The sequence below is a fragment of the Ammospiza caudacuta genome, chromosome 4 (genome assembly GCF_027887145.1).
Source record: "Ammospiza caudacuta isolate bAmmCau1 chromosome 4, bAmmCau1.pri, whole genome shotgun sequence".
Taxonomy (NCBI): domain Eukaryota; kingdom Metazoa; phylum Chordata; class Aves; order Passeriformes; family Passerellidae; genus Ammospiza; species Ammospiza caudacuta.
The window spans coordinates 71,211,434-71,230,048 of record NC_080596.1 but is presented as its reverse complement, the minus strand read 5'-3'; the positions used below and the strand labels follow the sequence as shown (position 1 = coordinate 71,230,048).

The 18,615-nt window shown below is 54.4% G+C and overlaps 2 protein-coding genes across 2 annotated transcripts in view; one reads left to right on the top strand and one right to left on the bottom strand.

Moving 5' to 3' along the window:
• Window positions 1-7,399, bottom strand: part of SFXN5 (sideroflexin 5) — a 104,560-nt gene extending 97,161 nt beyond the window's left edge. Inside the window, exon 1 of the mRNA XM_058803622.1 lies at window positions 7,296-7,399. Coding sequence (XP_058659605.1) covers window positions 7,296-7,352 — 57 coding nt within the window. The 5' untranslated portion in view covers window positions 7,353-7,399. The remainder of the gene's footprint in view (window positions 1-7,295) is intronic.
• Window positions 7,400-17,667: 10,268 nt separating this feature from the next.
• On the top strand, window positions 17,668-18,615 carry LOC131557176 (splicing factor YJU2-like). The gene has a single exon (XM_058804236.1). It carries the CDS (start codon window positions 17,668-17,670, stop codon window positions 18,613-18,615), a length of 948 nt encoding a protein of 315 aa, XP_058660219.1.

The window sequence follows — 18,615 nt, the reverse complement described above, 5'->3', positions numbered from 1 at the left end:
CTAACCAGCTGGGATTACAGCTAAACTATCAAACACCTGGAGTTATTGCTAAACATCTGGAATTATTGCTAACCAGCTGGAATTACTGGTAACCTGTTGGAATTATTGCTAACCAGCTGGAAGTGCTGCTAAACTAACACTTGGAATTGCTGCTAAATACTTGGGATTACTGCTAACCAGCTAGAATTACTCTTAAACACCTGGAAAATATTGCTAACCAGCCGGAATTGCTGCTAACAATCTGAAATTGCTGCTAACCAGCTAGAATTACTGTTAAACACTTGGAATTACTTCTAACCAGCTGGAATTGCTGCTAACAACCTGGAATTACTGCTAGCCAGCTGGGACTGCTGCTAAATTAACACTTGGAATTCCTGCTAACCAGCTGGAATTACTGTTAAACACCTGGAATTACTGCTAACCAATAATGAATTTACTGATAACACTTGGAATTACTGCTAACTAGCTGGGATTGCTGTTTAACCAGTTGCAATTACTGCTAACCTGTTGGATTTACTGCTAACCAGCTGGGATTGCTGCCTTCACGACCAGCAGGATGTGGGGATTCTAAATTTGAGTGGCCTTGGCTTCCCCCCTGCCTTTATCTCTGTGCCACTCTGAGAACAGCAACACCAAATGGAATTAATTGGAATTCAATGGAAATTATTAGAAATTATTGGAATTCATGGAATGAAATGGAAATTAATTGAATGAAATGGAATTAAACCAAGTTAAATGGAATTAAACCAAGTTAAATGGAATTAAATAGAAATTAGTGGAATTCAGTGTAAATTAATGGAATGAAATGGAAATTAACAGAATTAAATGGAAATCAATGGAATTAAATTGAAATTAATGGTATTCAATGGAAGTTCAATGGAATTAAATGGAAATTAATATATTTTCATTAATGGAAATAAATAGAAATTAACAGAATCCAATGGAAATTAATGGGATTAAATGGAAAATAATGGGATTAAATGGAAATTAAATGGAATTCAATGGAAATGAATAGAAATTATTGGAATTAACGGAATTAAATGGAAAATAACGGAATGAAATTGAATAAAATTGAATGAAATGGAATTAATGGAATTCAATGGAAATTAAACAGAATGAAATGGAAATTAATGGAATGAAAGGGAACATCAGTGTTTTACACCCTCTGACCAAGGAGTGGTGACAAAGGAGGGGGAAGGAGAGCCCAGGTTCCAGGGGCACATGGAAATGCCCTCTGGAATGCCCAGCTCCCCTCTGCCAGCTGCCCAGGCCCCGGGGAGCTGCTGCCTGTGCCAGGGTCAGGCCTGGGCTGGCACTGAGCCCCTGCCTGGCCAAGCCCAGCCCAGGCCAAGGCCCAGCTCAAGGCCAGGCCTGAGCAGCTCAGCCCCAGCCTGGTGTGATCCCAGCCCCACATTCCCTGCCATGGCTGGGGAGCTGGGAGTGCCCAAACCCCAAAATCAGGGAATGGTTTGGGATGGGAGGGACCCCAAATCCACCCAGTGCCACCCCTGCCACGGCAGGGACACCTCCCACTGTCCCAGACTGCTCCAGCCCCATGTCCAGCCTGGCCTTGGGCACTGCCAGGGATCCAGGGACAGCCCCAGCTGGGAATGTTCTGGGAATTCTGTGCCAGGGCAGGAGGCAGGGAGGGATTTGTTTCTAGGGCAGGAGGCCATGAGAGATTTGTTTCCAGGTGCTGCTGCCTGAACTTGCCCATTCTGGGGTCAGAGAGCCCCAAAACCACCAGAGAGGCTGGGCCTGAACAGGTTTGGTGGAACTCTGGTGCGTCAGGGCCTCATTGCCCCAGAGCAAGAGTGCTCTGAGAGGCAGGCTTAAACTGGGGCCAGGCTTAACCCAGAGCCAGGCTCAAATCCAGAGCCAGGCTCAAACCCAGACCATGAGGGCTCCACCTCAACCAGAACCAGGCTCAAATCCAGAGCCCGGCTTAAATCAGAGCCAGGCTCAATCCCAGAGCCACCAGGGCTCCTTGGGCTCCACCTCAACTAGAACCAGGCCCAAACCCAGAACCAGGCTCAATCCCAGGGCCATGAGGGTTCCTTGGGCTCCACTCAACCAGAGCCAGCCTCAAATCCAGAGCCAGGCTTAAACCAGAGCCAGGCTCAAACCCAGACCATGAGGACTCCTTGGGCTCTACTCAACCAGAGCCAGGCTCAAGCCAAGAGCCAGGCTTAAACTGGAGCCAGGCTCAAACCCAGGCCATGAGGGCTCTACTCAACCAGAGCCAGGCTCAATCCCAGAGCTCAATCCCAGAGCCAGGCTCAACCCCAGAGCTCAAACCAGAGCCAGGCTCAAGCCCAGGGCCAGGCACAAACCCAGAGCTCAAACCACAGCCAGGCTCAATCCCAACCTACCAGGGCTCCCTGGGCTCCCTCCCTGCAGTTCCTGGCCCCTCTGCCAGCCCCTGCCCAACAAGGATCCCTTTGTGTGCTGCTCCCAGCCTGGCACTCGTGATTTCACTCTCAGAGAAGTGCAGGGCAGCCTCAGTGCTGGCATCCCCTCATCCAGGTCAGCCCCTGCTCATTCCCAGCTCCTTCTCCTCACTGGAAGCCAAAGGAACTTTTTTTTTTTCTGTTCAGGGTTGGTTTTTACAGAGCTGCATACAAAACACGAGGCAAAAAAAAACCCAACAAAACCCAAAACAAAAAACAAGCCCCAGCAATTCCCAATGTTAGGATAAATAATCCACAAACACCAGAGGTTTATGTCCAAAGAGGAGACAGAGGAGTCCTTTGGCTTTATTCCAATAAAGGGAGAGGCCATTCAGACCTCCCAAAATGCCTGATCCCAAAGATTCCCCTCTAATGTACAACCCTCCACTTTAATTCTTAATTCTTATAGAATGTAGGGGTTTTTCTTCTTCCCTATTGTTTCTTTCATCCCTCAATGTCCAATTTAATTTCTAAGCAAACTCAAAGTTTATTTGTAAAAGCAAATCTCTTTTTCCATTCATCAATCAGTGCAATCCTCCCATTGTTTCTTTTTTCTCCCAGTGCTGGTTTTATCTACCAGCAGCCCCACAGCTTGTTTGGAAAGACAAATCTGCCATTCCCCTCACTAATAATTCAGAAATTTGGGGGAAATTCTCCCCTGGGAGGGGCTGGGCTGGAATTTCCAGATTTGCTGTGGCTGCCCCTGGATCCCTGGCAGTGCCCAAGGCCAGGTTGGATCCACCTGGGACAGTGGGAGGTGTCCCTGCCATGGATGGGTGGCACTGGCTGGGATTTGGGGTCCCTCCCATCCCAAACCACTCTGGGATTCCCTGATCTGTCACTGTCACATTTTCTGAAAACTCCTCTTTGCCCAGGATTTTGCTCCTGGGAAGCTGAGAAGCCTCAGAGAGGAATGCAAACAATAATTATCTGATTGCTGCTCCTGTGCTTGCTGCTTTGGGATGTGGCCTGGAGATCATTTACCAACAGGTGAGTGTTTGATTGGTTCCAGGTGAATTGTTTTAATTAATAACCAATCACCATCAGTTGTGTCAGACTCTGAGGAGTCAGTCAGGAGTTTTTCATTATCATTCTTGTTAAACCTTCTGTCTGAATCCTTTCTTTAGTATAGCATAATAAAAATATAATATAATATAATATAATATAATATAATATAATATAATATAATATAATATAATATAATATAATATAATATAATATAATATAATATAATATAATATAATATAATATAATATAATATAATATAATATAATTTTTGAGAGCATGGAGTCAGACTCCTCATCTCTCACCTCATCCTGGGGACCTCACAAACTCCCCAGTGGTGCAGCAAACCCAGAGCTGGCAGGAGATGGGAATGGGATGAGAGGAGCAGCCCTGGGCTCAGGAGCAGCTCTGAGCCCTCCCTGCCAGCCCTGCCTCAGTTTCCCTGAGAGCTGGGGATGGTTCCATGTGCCAGGCTCATCCCAGCCCTGTGCCAGGCTCTCCCCATACCCATCCCTGGCTCCTGGAGCAGCTGGTGCAGGGAGCTGGAGCACAGTGCAAATCACCCATTTCCTGATGAATTTGGGCTATTTTGGGAGCACTTCCCAGCAGGCTGCAGCACCAGGAGGTGCCTGGGAATGTCAATTCCCTCACAGGGAACATCCTGGAGCTGGGCCCTGGAGGTGCAGCTGGTCCCAAAAGCCATGGGTTTGGGGGCAGGCTGGAATTTGGGATTTCAGCTCAGCATCCTGCCCTAAACAAGGAGCAGGCTGGAATTTGGGATTTCAGCTCCCTGATCCTGCCCTAAACAAGGAGCAGGCTGGAATTTGGGATTTCAGCTCAGCACCCTGCCCAGACCAAAGGGAACAGCTGCAGGATCTGGGAGAAGGTGAGAGGCCATTAGGGAGCTGTTAATCACCTTCAGGAGGAATCCCGAGGAGCCCGTGCTGGGCAGGCATGGACAGCCTCACCACTTTAATTACAGCCTGCTTTTAAACAGGGTTTAATTAAACCAGAGCAAAAAACATGCAGGCTTGGGATGGGGCTGAGCTCAAAACCAGGCTCAGGTCAGCTTTTAATTAATTAAGAGAGATTTAAGCTAAAGCAAACAAAATTAAGGCAAACCATTGAGCAATGGGACTGTGACAAAGCACAGCCAGGGTTGTGACATCCCACAGCAAGTTTAGGCTAAAACTGGAACCCTTTGATGGCTTTAATTTGGTTTTCCAAAGTTGAGGAGCCAGGATTCCAATGGGAGAAGCTCCTGCACCAGGGGCAGGGCACAGGAACCTGGCAGGAGCAGGAGCTGGGCGTTAAAACCCAGAACATGGGACAGAAACCAACAAATTCCCCTTTAAACCCAGTCCTGGGTGATGGAGGTGGAAAAAAGAGCAACAGCAGGGGGATGTGGAGCTGCTGGAATATATCCAGAGGAGACCCCAGGGCTGGAGCCAGGCTGGGAGAGCTGGCGATGTTCCCTGGAGAAGGGAAAATTTGGAATTTGGGATTCCAGCTCAGCATTCTAAACAAGGAGCAGGCTGGAATTTGGGATTTCAGCATCTTGAACAAGGAGCAGGCTGGAATTTGGGATTTCAGCATTCTGTCCTAAACAAGGAGCAGGCTGGAATTTGGGATTTCAGCACCCTGACCTAAACAAGGCTGGAATTTGGGATTTCAGCTCAGCATCCTGCCCTACACAAGGAGCAGGCTGGAATTTGGGATTTCAGCATCCTGCCCTACACAAGGAGCAGGCTGGAATTTGGGATTTCAGCACCCTGCCCTGAACAAGGAGCAGGCTCTGGCAGCTCCAGCTGAGATCTCAGACACTGAACCAAAGCTGGGCAGTGCAGGGAGGGCTGGGAAAGCCCAGAACTCCTGGCAGGGAAGCTTTGAGGGTCCCTGATCCCCTGGGAATGAGCTGGGGCTCCTCCAGAATAAAATCTGGGGGAAACACCACAGGCAGGATGGGGGAAATAAAGGACTGGAGGGGCTGGGACAGGGATGGAGGGGCTGGGAGCAGGGATGGAGGGGTCCCAGACAGGGATGGAGACGCTGGGCTCTCATGGAAGATTTTGAACCAGGGATTTAGAGGCTGGGCTCTCCCAGGCCGTGCTGGGAGCAGGGATGTGAGTGGTGCTGCATCCCAAACAGGGCAGAGCCAGCCAGGATCCACAAACCCTGGGAATATCCCAACCCCTCCTCCCTGTGTGACCCCACAGTGCAGCTGGATCCCAGCCTTGGGCAGGCAGGAACGTGGGTTGGAGCCAGCAGCACAGCAGCACCTCAGCCCTGCCACAGCTCCTGGCAACGCCCAGGGCAGGGATGAAGCCCCAGGGCACAGAAAGGGGGGTTTGCCATGCTCAGAGTGCCCCCCTGGCAAAGCATTCCCTAGGAATCCCCTCCCAAGGGCTCTCCCAGCACAGGGGGACCCTCACTGCCTGCCCCAGCCCTGGCAGGTTCCCCAGGGCTGCCCCCAGTGCCAGCAGCTCCTGAATGAGCAGAACACAGGAACTCTGCCAGGGCTGTGCTGGGCAGGAAGGGCAGGGAGCGTCTTCTCCTCCTCCCCCTGATTGAAAAAGGCCCAGCTGGAGCGTCCTGCCTGTTCCCAGGGGAGTCAGCCCTCCCTGGGCCTCTGAGATGTGCTCTGTGACCCCAAACCCCTCCCCATTCCCATTCTCATTCCCATTCCCCTTCATCTTCCCATTCCCATTCCCTTGACCTCTGCACTGTCCCAGGTTGCTGCAAGCCCCAGAAGGATGTGGGGTATGGGAGAGGCAGGAGAGCCACCCTGGAACGGCCCCACCATGGAGTGGATCCACCATGGAATGGAATTGTCCCACCATGCAATGGCCCCCTGGGAAATCCACAGTTCAGCCCAAAGGCGGCTGAGTCACGCCAAGCACAGGTGTGGAGTCAGACTGGGGTTACATGGGGGTAAAACAGGGGTGAAACAGGGGTTGAACAGGGGTTCTGGATTGTTGTGGATGGGGGGAATGTGCCACTATAGGGGCTGTCCCCATGGTGGGACACACACACACAAGGTAATGAGCAGCTTCTCCAGGGAGTCTTGCCCAGCTCAGGAGGGACTGACAGAGGTTTATCAGCCTTTTTATCAGCCTCAATAGTTCCACCAGCACAACTAGTCCTCTCTGGTCATCCACAGTGGGTGGCAACATATCCCACCTGCCCCTGCCCTGCTCACCTGGGCACAGGTGTGTGACTGACCACAGCTGCTCTGCCCATCTCAGCTGGCAGCTGTGGAGGTGCCAGCTGTTCTATCGGTCACATTCTGTTAACCTGACACCATCCTGGGGGTCACACCCCCCCTCCATCCCTTGGCACCAGAGCTGGGCATTGCCTGGTGGGGCTGGCAAAGCGCCCACCTGGAGCGCCCCTGGTTCTGGGAGCCCCGCCCCATCCCAGAGCTGCTCCTCCCCTCCCAGCCAGCCTGGCAGGGGACCCCCGGGACAAGGACGAGCCCCTCGGGGCAAGGACGAGCCCGCGCGATGCCGCACCGGGCCTCTGCCCGCCCCCGCGGGGCTCGAACCGACGACCCCCGAGCCCCGCGCCCGCCGCGCTGCGCGCCGCGCCACAGGGGCCGCGGGGCCGCGCAGCGCCCGCCGCGGGCAGGGGGCGGCGGCTCTGACTGACAGCTCGGCCGGCCAATGGCGCGGGAGCTGCGGGCCAATGGGCGCGCGGTACCGCGGGAGGGGCGGGGCGGAGCGGAGCGGGGAGCAGGGGCTCCGTTCGCGGATGGGGGGGGCGATGCCGTGCGCAGGGCAGGGGCGGCTCCCGCCACCGCTCCCGGTGTCCCCCCCCGCCGCCTCCCGCCGCCGGCAGTACCTGCTCGAAGCGGGGCTTCCCCAGCTGGAACGGGGGATAGTCCGCCGGCTCCGCCATCCCGCAAGCGCCACTTTAAACAGCCTCCCCCGCCGCCCGGCCACGCCCCCCGCCGGCCCCGCGCTGATTGGCTGCGGCCAACCGCAGCTGCCGCGGGGCACGCCGGGACATGGAGTCCGCCGGCCACACAGGGGCGGGGCCGCGCCCCCTTCGGTAGCCAATGGGGAATGCGCTTGGCGCGGGGCACCATGGGAAATGTAGTCCGGCGGGGAAAGGGGGACTCCAGAGTGAGGGATGGGCTGGTGAACGGCACAAGAGAGGTTCACCTTAATTGTGCACTAGACTGGGCTAATAATGAAACACTGACAGGTGAAAGCCCAAAAACGCCTGAAAAACCACCCCAAATGTTACTGAATGACATCTGTGAGAAAAAGGACAGGGAAGGTCTGGAAGCATGGCCAGGGCAGGGCCTGGAGAGTTCCTGAGAGAGCTGGGAAGGGCTGGAGAATCCCTGAGGGAGCTGGGCAGGGGCTGCAGAATCCCTGAGGGAGCTGGGAAGGGGCTCAGCCTGGAGCAAAGGAGGCTCAGGGGCCCTTGTGGCTCTGCACAGCTCCTGCCAGGAGGGCACAGCCGGGGGGGTCGGGCTCTGCTCCAGGGAACAGGGACAGGAGCAGAGGGAACGGCCTCAGGGGAGGGTCTGGGTGGACATCGGCAGGAATTTCCCCATGGAAAAGGGGGTCAGGCACTGGAAGTGCCCAGGGGGGTTTGGAGTGCCCATCCCTGAGGGATTTCCAGCCTTGTGGATGTGGCACTTGGGGACATGGGACAGTGGTGGCCCTGGCTGTGCTGGGCATGATTGGACTCGATGCTCTTGGAGTTTTTCCCAATTCCAGGAGCAATTCCCAGTGGAATTGCAGCTCCCGCTCTGACCAAGGCCAGCAGCGCCCTTTGGGGAGTTGATAACGATCTGAATTGATAATGATCTGAGCTGATAAAGATCTGAGTGATAACGATCTAAACTGATAACGATCCGGGCTGATAACGCCAAGGTCGGGGGCACCCGGAGCCGTTCGCGGAATTGTCTGGCCCAGATTAGTGGGATAAGAAATGTCTGCACCTTCACACCCCGGGAAATTGTTCGGAGGATTAGGATCAATCCCCAGGAAAGCACAGGGGACAGCAAACAGAGGGAATGCGCTGGAGAGGGAGGCAGGGCAGGGCTGGAAATCCAGGACCAGCACTTCCAGTGAAGGAGGAATTCAAAAATACACCTGAAACCAAAAAATCCTGTATTTCTGCCACCCAGGGAAAAGTATGAATGCCCTGAAACAAAAAATCCCGAGTTTTGCCGCCCAGGGAAAAATGATTGCCCCGTTTCACTGTGGTATTTCTGCTGCTGTGCCCCGTGGCTGCAGAGCCATCATTGCCCGTTTTCCTCTTTCCTTCCCTCCTGCCGAAGCAGTTTCTGATTTTGGGTAACTCAGCACTGATCGCTTTTAGTGAACCCCAAATCTTTGGGAGGAAGGGATGGAAAAGGGGCTCTGAGGAGTGAAAAGGGGAATAGGAAAGAGCAGGAAAATTGTGTTTTGTCATTTCTTTTGTCATTTGTTTGCTTTTCCTTGGAGCTGTTGCTGAAGCAGAACTTTGGCTGCCCGAGGTGACAGCTACGTGTCCCTGGGGACAGGGGCAGGGACGGGGATGGGGATGGGGATGGGGATGGGGACAGGGACAGGGGATGAGGAGCAGGACCCTGCTCCCATCTGGCCCTGCCAATCCCTGAGATTTGGGGTCGCTGCTGGAGGCTCTGAGCTGCCCCCAGAGCCCTGCAGGGACAGCCCGGGAGCTATGGGGTCAGTCCTGGCCCCAGCCCCAGCCCTGAACCCAAACCCAGCCCTGGCCCCAAACTCAGCCCTGACCCCAAACCCAGCCCCCAGGCTCCCTCTCTCTCCAGCTCCTCTCCAAAGGAAACCAAAGCTATGGATCCAACCCAGCCCTGCCAAAGCTGGGAGGGCTCCCCATGCCCCAAGGACTTATCCCAAATCTGTGTGGGGATGGAGGCTGCCCCAAATCCATCCCCAAACCCATCCTCAAGGCCCATCCAGGCTCTATGTGGGGATGGAGGCTGCCTAAAATCCTCCCCAAGACTCATCCCAGGATGGAGGCTGCCCCAAATCCCAGATTTGTGAGAGGATCAGGCTGCCCCAAATCTGTCCCCAAGGCTCATCCCAGGATGGAGCTGCCCCAAATCCATCTCAGATCTGTGAGAAGATCAGGCTGCCCCAAATCCATCCTAAAGGGCTCATCCTGGGATGGGAGCTGCCCCAAACCTGTCTCCAGGGCTCTGTGTGAGGATGGAGCTGCCCCAAATCCATCCCAGATCTGTGTGAGGATCAGGCTGCCCCAAACCTGTCCCCAAAGGCCCATCCCAGGATGGAGGCTGCCCCAAATCCCAGATCTGTGTGAGGATGGAGCTGCCCCAAATCCATCCACAAAACTCATCCCAGGATGGAGCTGCCCCAAACCCATCCCAGATCTGTGTGGGATGGAGGCTGCCCCAAACACATCCCCAAACCCGTCCTCAAGGCCCATCCCAGGATGAAGGCTGCCCCAAACCTGTCCCCAAGGCTCTGTGTGGGGATGGAGCTGCCCCAAACCCATCCCAGATCTGTGTGAGGATCAGGCTGCCCCAAATCCCAGATTCATGTGGGGAGGGAGGCTGCCCAAAACCCCTTTTCCCCCCCTTTCCCCCTTTCCCCTCTCTGGGAGCTGCTGCTGCCACAGCCGTGTTTGCTGACAGCAGAGGGGAGAGAATCTGTTTATCCCCAGCCCATGTGGAGTGACAGAAGACTATCACATTTTGGTGCCATCCCAGCAGAATATCAATTCCTTGGCTGATTCAATCCACCAGATCCATCCAGGCTGGCAACTTGTGCTTCCCTGCCTGGGAGGAGGGGGAGATCCCCCACCAAAAACAACGGTTTGATCCAATTTTGGGTTTTTTTTGTGGGGGGTAAATATCCCCACAGCCTTGGTGTGAGCTCATCTAGAAATGGGAATAACCCCAAGGATTGGGGTGAGCTCATCCAGAAATGGGGAATGACCCCAAATCCATGAGGTGAGCTCATCCAGAAATGGGGAATGACCCCCAGGATTGGGGTGAGCTCATCCAGAAATGGGGAATGACCCCCAGGATTGGGGTGAGCTCATTCAGAAATGGGGAATAACCCCCAGGATTGGGGTGAGTTCATCCAGAAATGGGGAATAACCCCAAACCATGGGGTGAGCTCATCCAGAAATGGGGAATGACCCCCAGCCATGGGGTGAGCTCACTCAGAAATGGCGTTTGGGGTAGAGGGGCTCCAGGGGGGGCTCCTGTGAGGAGATCTGGAGCTGTGACCCCAAGGGAAGCCCCTGAAGGAGCTGTGACGCCATGGGAAGCTCTTGAAGGGGACTGAACCCCATAGGAAATTCCTGAAGGAGCTGTGACCCTATGGGAAGCCCCTGAAGGAGACTGAACCCCAAGAGAAGCTCCAGAAGGAGGTTTGGCCCCATAAGGAATCTCTGAAGGAGCTGTGACCCCAAAAGAAGCCCAAGAAGGAGCTGTGACCCCAAGGGAAGCCCTTGAAGGAGATTTGGCCCCATGAGAAGTCCCTGAAGGAGCTGTGACCCCTGAAGGAGCCCTGAAAGAGCTGTAACTCCAAGGGAAGCCCACATTGGAGCAGGGGCAGGGTGTCAGAAGAAGAAGGAGGAGGAGGAGGAGAAGGAGGAGGAGGAAGGAGCACAGTGACCATGTGTGAGGGATTAAGCACAGCCCCATTCCCTGTCCCCCTGCAGCACTGGGAAGGAGGAGGGAGAGAAGCAGGAGGAGAGCCTGGGAAGGAAGGAGGGGTGGGGAAAAGGGATTTAAAATTTGGGGTTATTTCTTGTTGCCCTGCTCTGGTTGGATTTGCAATAAATGAAATTAGTAAATTAAACTGATCTATTTCTCTTTGCACTGCTCTGGTTGGATTTGCAATAAATGAAATTAATAAATTAAACTGATTTCCTCCATCTCTTGTGCCCGTTCCAGTGGGTTCTGAGGGATCTCTCCCTGCCCTCATCCCCAGATGGGATTTTTGTTGTGTTTTCTCTCCCTGCCCAGCTGAGAGGGGAGTGAGAGCAGCTTTGGGGGCACCTGGTGCCCATCCAGGGTCCCCCCACACCACGAGGGGGTTTTGGATTGTCCCAGTGTCCCTGGGGGGACACTGGGACAAGGGCACAGGAAGATTCCTTGGAAAGGCAGATCTGGAGAAAGCTTTGGGCAGCAGAGCTGGAGCCTGGAGCAGCAGCCAGGCTCCTTCCTCCTGCAGGGCTGGGGGTGCTCTGTGCTCCAGGCAGGGCACAGCGGGAATTTGGGTTTAAATCCTTGGTTTGCCCAACTCCAGAGCCCAGCTCCCCCAGGACTTTCACAGGGTCGCAGCTCAGCCCCAACATTTCCCTGGTGAGCCCCCCAGGGACCCCCCAGGCATGCCCAGCTCCCCAGGGGCTCCATCCCTGCAGCTGCAGGGAAAATGAACCAGGTTGGAGCTGGGGGAGCTCCTCTGGGGGAGCAGCAGGGTCATTGCTGGGGGCTGAGGGCAGCTCATGTTCTTCAGGGGAAAGGCTTGGATGGAAAGAAGGAGCTGGGAAGGAAAAGGGCTCAGTGGGGAAAGGTGGGGGAACAGAGCTGGGGAGGAGTCTGGGACATCAGAGCTCCCAGGAGCACCAATGGAACCAGATCCCTTCCCTTTCTTCCCTTTTCCCTTCCCTTTCCTTTCCTTTCCTTTCCTTTCCTTTCCTTTCCTTTCCTTTCCTTTCCTTTCCTTTCCTTTCCTTTCCTTTCCTTTCCTTTCCTTTCCTTTCCTTCCCTTTTCCCTTTTCCCTTTTCCCTTCCCATGAAATTTCCATGAAATTTCCTTTCTTTGAAATTTCCTTGAAATTTCCTTTCCCTGGGTGCTCAGGGCACAACACAAAAAACCCAAAAGAATCCCAAACCCCCCATCCAACCCCAGCCTCACTCCCTGGGTGCTCAGGGCACATCCACAACAACCCCAAAGGATCCCAAACCCCTCACATGCCCCACACCTGGGCCAGGAGCAGGATTTGGGGCAGAACTCCAGGTTCCTGCAGCATTCCCACTGCACAGCACTCAGGGACTGTCAGGACAGGTGGAAAAGCTGCTGGAGGAGTTGGACACCCTCCTCCTCCTCCTCCTCCTCTCCTCGTGCAGCAGACAAACAGAAATGTCACTCGGTGTCCAGGCGCCGTCAGCACAGACGCTGTTGTCAATGAATCAGAAGTGTCTAGGAACAGCTTGAACAACTTTTATTTTTTTTTAAAGTGCTTAAAACGTAAATAACAAGCTCTTTATAAACATTAGTTGCAACTCTTAAAACATGAGACACACAGAACCCACTTCCTGCAGACGTGAAGAGAGGGAAACCAACAACTCCAAACCCAACACTTCTCCCACCTGGGGATGCTTTTCCAGGTTTTTTACCCCACACTGGGGCTCCCTCCAAGAAAAGGCTGAGTCTACATCACACTGGAGAATCCACATCCCTCAGGTCTGTTCCAGTTTGAGGACAAGTCTTGGTGGCTCTCCTGGCCCACACGTGGCCAGGAGGACCAGGCAATGGGAAAGGAAATTGGCCAAAGCTCTGGAGAAGCAAACCCCAGCTGAGGGCTGGCAGCAAGGCAGAGCACAGCACCCTGCTGCAGCCTCATGGAACAGCTCAAATGTGGAAAAACAAACTCTAGGAGAAAGGCAAAACCACAGGGGGTGTCATGGCTGGGTTTGAAACAGAACAGGGAGAGGCTGCTGCTGGCCCTAGGGGTGTGCTGGGCTCAGCACAGAGGGACAAAGCTCAGGGACACAGAGCAGGAATGCTGCTCCTGCCCCTGGGACCCCAAATAAATCACTAAATAGGAAATTCAGTCACTGAACACAGAGATAAATCCCAGATGGGCAACTTGAGAACATTTCCCCAGGTCTCTTCCTCATCCCCTCCCTCTCTGGGGAAGTATTTATGCCCTCAGAACCATTCCCTTGGGAAGGTGGAGGTTTAACACCAGCACCAGACCCCACTGCAGGGCTGCTGTGCTGCTCTTGTGCACAAAGCAAAACCTGCGTGCTGAGGGGAGAACCCCAAATCTTCACCCAGAGGGTGGGGAAACACAGAACAGAGACAGGAGCATCTGTAGGAGCTTTCCCAAGCACAGGGAGGGACCTGCTGAACACTGGGGGACAGACACAGAACATCCATCACTGCTCCACGCTCCTGCAGCACCCAGGGAGCCCTGCACACCTGGGAGGGGCAGGGAATGCTGCAAACGGGACATGGGGGAGCAGGGATTGCTGCAAACAGGACATGGGGAGCAGGGATTGCTGCAAATGGGACATGGGGAGCAGGGATTGCTGCAAATGGGACGTGGGGGAGCAGGGACTGCTGGAAAGGCTGGAGATGGGGGAACAGAACAGCTATTGCTTGAAAGGCAGGAAGTGTGGAAGCACCTATTGCTGGAAAGGCATGAGGTGAGGGAACAGGTATTGCTGGAAAGGCAGCAGGTGAGGGAACAGAACAGGAATTGCTGCAAGGGCAGGAGATATGGGAACACCCATTGCTGCAAGGGAAGGAGATGAGGGAACAGAACAGGTATTGCTAGAAAGGCAAGAAATGTGGAAGCACCTATTGCTGGAAAGGCAGGAGATGAGGAAACAGGTATTCTTGAAAAGGCAGGAGATAGAAAGAGCACATATTGCTTGGAAATGGGAGCTATGGAAGCACCTATTGCTGGAAAGGCAGGAGATGAGGAAACAGGTATTGCTGGAAAGGCTGGAGATGAGGGAATAGAACAGGTATTGCTGCAAGGGCAGGAGATATGGAAACATCTAGGGCTGCAAGAGAAGGAGATGAGGAAACATAACAGGTATTCCTAGAAAGGCAAGAGGTGTGGAAGCACCCATTGCTGGAAAGGCAGGGGAGGAGGAATAAGTATTCCTGGAAAGGCAGGAGAGGAGGGAACAGGTATTGCTGGAAAGGCAGGAGATGGAAGGAAAGGCTTGGAAATTGGAGCTATGGAAGCACCCTTTGCTGGAAAGGCTGGAGATATGGAACACATGTTCTTGGAAAGGCAAGGGATGGAAGGAGCAGGTATTGCTGGAAAGGCAGGAGATATGGGAGCACCCATTGCTGGAAGGGCAGGAGGTGAGGGAACAGAACAGGTATTGCTAGAAAGGCAAGAGCTGTGGAAGCACCCATTGATGGAAAGGCAGGAGGTGAGGGAACAGGTATTGCTGGAAAAAGGAGATGAGGGAACAGAACAGATATTGCTAGAAAGGAAGTGTGGAAGCACCTATTGCTGGAAAGGCAGGGGATGAGGGAACACCCATTGCTGGAAACAGGAGGTGAGGGAACAGAACAGGTATTGCTGCAAGGGCAGGAGATATGGGAACACCCATTGCTGCAAGGGAAGGAGATGAGGTAACATAACAGGTATTGCTAGAAAGGCAAGAGGTGTGGAAGCACCTATTGCTGGAAAGGCAGGAGAGGAGGGAACAGGTATTGCTGGAAAGGCAGGAGATGGCAAAGCACATGCTGCTGGAAAGGCAAGAAAGGAGGAAACAGGTATTGCTGGGAACAGGAGATGGAGGAACAGAACAGGTATTGCTAGGAACAGAGCAGGTATTGCTGGGAACAGAAGAGGTATTGCTGCAAACAGGAGATGGGGGAATAGAGCAGGTATTGCTGGGAACAGAACAGGTATTGCTGAAAACAGGAGATGTGGAAGCACCTATTGCTGGCAGGGCTGCTCACCTGGTACAGCCTGCTGAGCTCTGAGAGTCACTTTTTATATTCAAGTGCAAAACGTTCAGGCTTTTGGAGCAAAACAAGGCAGAGCTGACTAAGGCAGAGGGGGCTGAGGGAGGCGGTGAGACACGACTGAGGGGAGGGAGAGGTGGGAGGGAGGGAGGGAGAGGTGGGAGGGAGGGAGGGAGAGGTGGGAGGGAGGGAGGGAGGGAGAGGTGGGAGGGAGGGAGGGAGAGGTGGGAGGGAGGGAGGGAGGGAGAGGTGGGAGGGAGGGAGGGAGAGGTGGGAGGGAGGGAGGGAGAGGTGGGAGGGAGGGAGGGAGAGGTGGGAGGGAGGGAGGGAGAGGTGGGAGGGAGGGAGGGAGGGCCGTGGGATCCACATAAACATTGGCACTTGTGTGGGGAGCACCAGGAGCCGTCCCTGCAGGGGCACAGGGCCAAGAGCAGGGTGTTTGTGAGGCTGGGAGCAGAGAGGAGCTCTGGCTCCCACGGGAGATGTTGGTCCTGCAGCTCCCCCGTGAATGCCCGCTGAGGAATTCCCCTCCCTCTCCCCAGCACTGCTGCATTCCCAGGGCTGCACCCCCAGTGCTCACAGCTCCTCCCTGACTGCTCACACGGGCACAGCTGGGCACCCACAGAGGGCTCAGGCTGCCAGGACACAGATCTGATCCAACAGGCACAGAGGTTCCTGGCACCTTCTGAAACATGAGAAACACTTCCCTTGGACACCCCCACCCCAGCCCACACACACAGAGGGAGGAGGAGCAGGAACACAGCAGGAGCAGCTGGAGCAGTGCAAACCTCAGGTATTCCCAGGAGGGGAGAGGCAGGAAGGAGTGGGAGGTTCATGGCTGCTGTTCTCCCAGGGAAAACATCCTCCTCTTCCTCCTCCTCGTGCAGGGGTCCAAGGCTTGGACAGGGCAGAGCTCCTTTCCTCTTGACGCAGTTCTGCCTGTCTCCAACTTGGAACACTCAGCCTGCCCTTGCCTGCTGTGTCAGCTGCTGACCTCTGCCCCAGCTCTCCTGAGCTGCTGTGCAGAACTCCTGGAGGAGCCAGGGCAGCTGCGCAGGGGGTGGGGAGGCTCTGCTGTCCCTGGGTGACAATTAACTCCCTTTGCTTGGGTGAGAAGGAAAACAGAGGAGGAACCAGCCCCAGGCAGGTTGTGTGGGATGGAGAATTAGGTTGCAGAGTCTTTTTGGGGTAGGAAACTGCTACTATGGCAAAAGGCACCATTCTTCAAAGGCATGGTCTACACTGAAGCAAGTGAAGAGAAGAGCGGGGAGGTTTTAAAAGAACACAGTGACTTTGGGAGGTAGAGAAGAGGGAGAAGATGCCTTTCATGTTGAAATCCCACTCTGACTGCCCCTCTGCCTGCATGGGCACCTTCTACAGCCAAAATCCTGGCAGGATGAGGGAGGGAACAACATCCTTCCTATCCCCTTCCTCAGTAGCTCCAGTTCAGACAGGTAAATCAGGTGTGGAACTCTTTGAAAACTCCAGGCTTCACCCTGGCAAGATCTACCACAGAGATTTCCCCTGCTAGGCAGAAAGAGAAGACTTCCCCATGGAGCCTCACAACACTGATCCTCCCAGCCTGCTTTCCCCATTTGTCTCGAATTCTCAGGGTTTCTCCTTTCCCTGTTTCCTCACTGGCTGTGGTACCCCTGGTGCCTGCCATGTTTTCCCTGCAGGGCAGGACAAAGGGCACAGTGCCACCCCTGTGCCCTCAGCACTGCCTGCTGACCCATACATGATTATGCAGAGCACATGGTCTCCTCTTTTGTCCCTGATTTCCCTTCAGCCTGCTGGGACAAACCTCACTGGAATTTATCCTACAAAAGGCCCTTCTTGCCTCAGTGAGCTGAGCTAGCCATGGTGAGTGAGGTGTGTGGACTTGACTGCTTTGCCTGAATTCCTACCCAGGCAGCTTTTCCAGAGGAGATGTTCCTTAGGTTGAAAGATTTAGTTGTGTGTTCTGTTCCCATCTGTCAGAGGTGGGGCAGTTATCTTCTGTTAATTGAGCAGTTTCTCTTCCACAACCAATCCTCCCTCTGGGAAATATCCTCTGCTAATGGTCCATCAATTATTCATTATCTTCTGCCAATGGGCCATTAAGTCACACTGATAAAATTCCATCATCCCATTGGGAGATGGGGAGGAGCCAAGCATTCCTACCTGGATATAATCTGAGGATTGGAACACCCCAGCAGCCTTTGCCCACTGCATTCCCAGAGGAGCAACTTTCTTATGCCCTGCATTGCCAGAGGGAGCCCAGTCCCATCTCCAGCATCCCTAGAGCTGCAGAGGAAAACTCCCCCCTTGTGCAGGATCCCTGCTCCAGCAGAACCACCCCTGTTCACATTTTCCATTTCAGAGGAGGATCCTGCCTTCCTTACCAGACACCTGGCTTTTCAAACCAAGGCAAGACCCTTCTTGGGAACCAGGCAGCAGTTTCCACCATCTGAACCCCACTCTGCTCCAGAGTGGTGCCCAGCGTGGGGTGAGCAGTGCAGGAGCAGCTCTGGGGACCGGGAGAAGCCGCGGCCATGTCGGAACGGAAAGTGCTGAACAAATATTACCCCCCAGACTTCGATCCTGCCAAGATCCCCAAGCTGAGGCTCCCAAAGGACCGGCAGTACGTGGTGAGGCTCATGGCCCCCTTCAACATGAGATGCAGGACGTGTGGGGAGTACATCTACAAGGGCAAGAAGTTCAACGCCCGCAAGGAGACGGTGCAGAACGAGTCCTACCTGGGGCTGCCCATCTTCCGCTTCTACATCAAGTGCCCGCGCTGCCTGGCTGAGATCACCTTCAAGACAGACCCCCAGAACACGGATTACGCCATGGAGCACGGCGCCACCAGGAACTTCCAGGCACAGAAGCTCCTGGAGAAGGAGGAGAAGAGGATGCAGAAGGAGAGGGAAGCGGAGGAGCTCAACAATTCCATGAAGGTCCTCGAGAACCGAAGCAAGGACTCCAAGCTGGAGATGGAGGTCCTGGAGAACCTGCAGGAGCTGAAGGAGCTCAACCAGCGCCAGGCCAACGTGGATTTTGAAGCCATGCTGAAGCAGCACAAGGAGGTGGAGGAGACGCAGAAGTGCAAGGAGCAGGAGGAGGATGAGCAGGAGATGAAGGCCATGTTGGAACAGGCCCAGAACCGCCGGCTCCTGGTGGATTCTGACTCTGATGACAAACCAACAAAACACTGTCCAAATCCCACAGCCCAAACAAAACCCAGGGACATCCTGCAGGAGGACACCCAGAGCAAGAGGCTGACGATGGAGAGCTGGGAGTGCAGCTTGGGCAAGCTCAGCACCAGGGCCCAGCTGGCCGGGCTGGTGGCCCGCAGGAAGGAGAAGCCACATCCTGCCCTGGATAAGGGGATGGAAACCCGAGGCACCACGGCCACCACCAGCTCACTTCCAGCAGCAGCAGCAGCCACGTCCTCCCTGGGTTTGCTGGGAGCCTACTGGGACAGCAAGGACAGCGACTGA

Bases quoted from the DNA above. Each gene is read 5' to 3' on its own strand.
- LOC131557176 (XM_058804236.1), top strand. From the start codon at position 17,668: ATGTCGGAACGGAAAGTGCTGAACAAATATTACCCCCCAGACTTCGAT.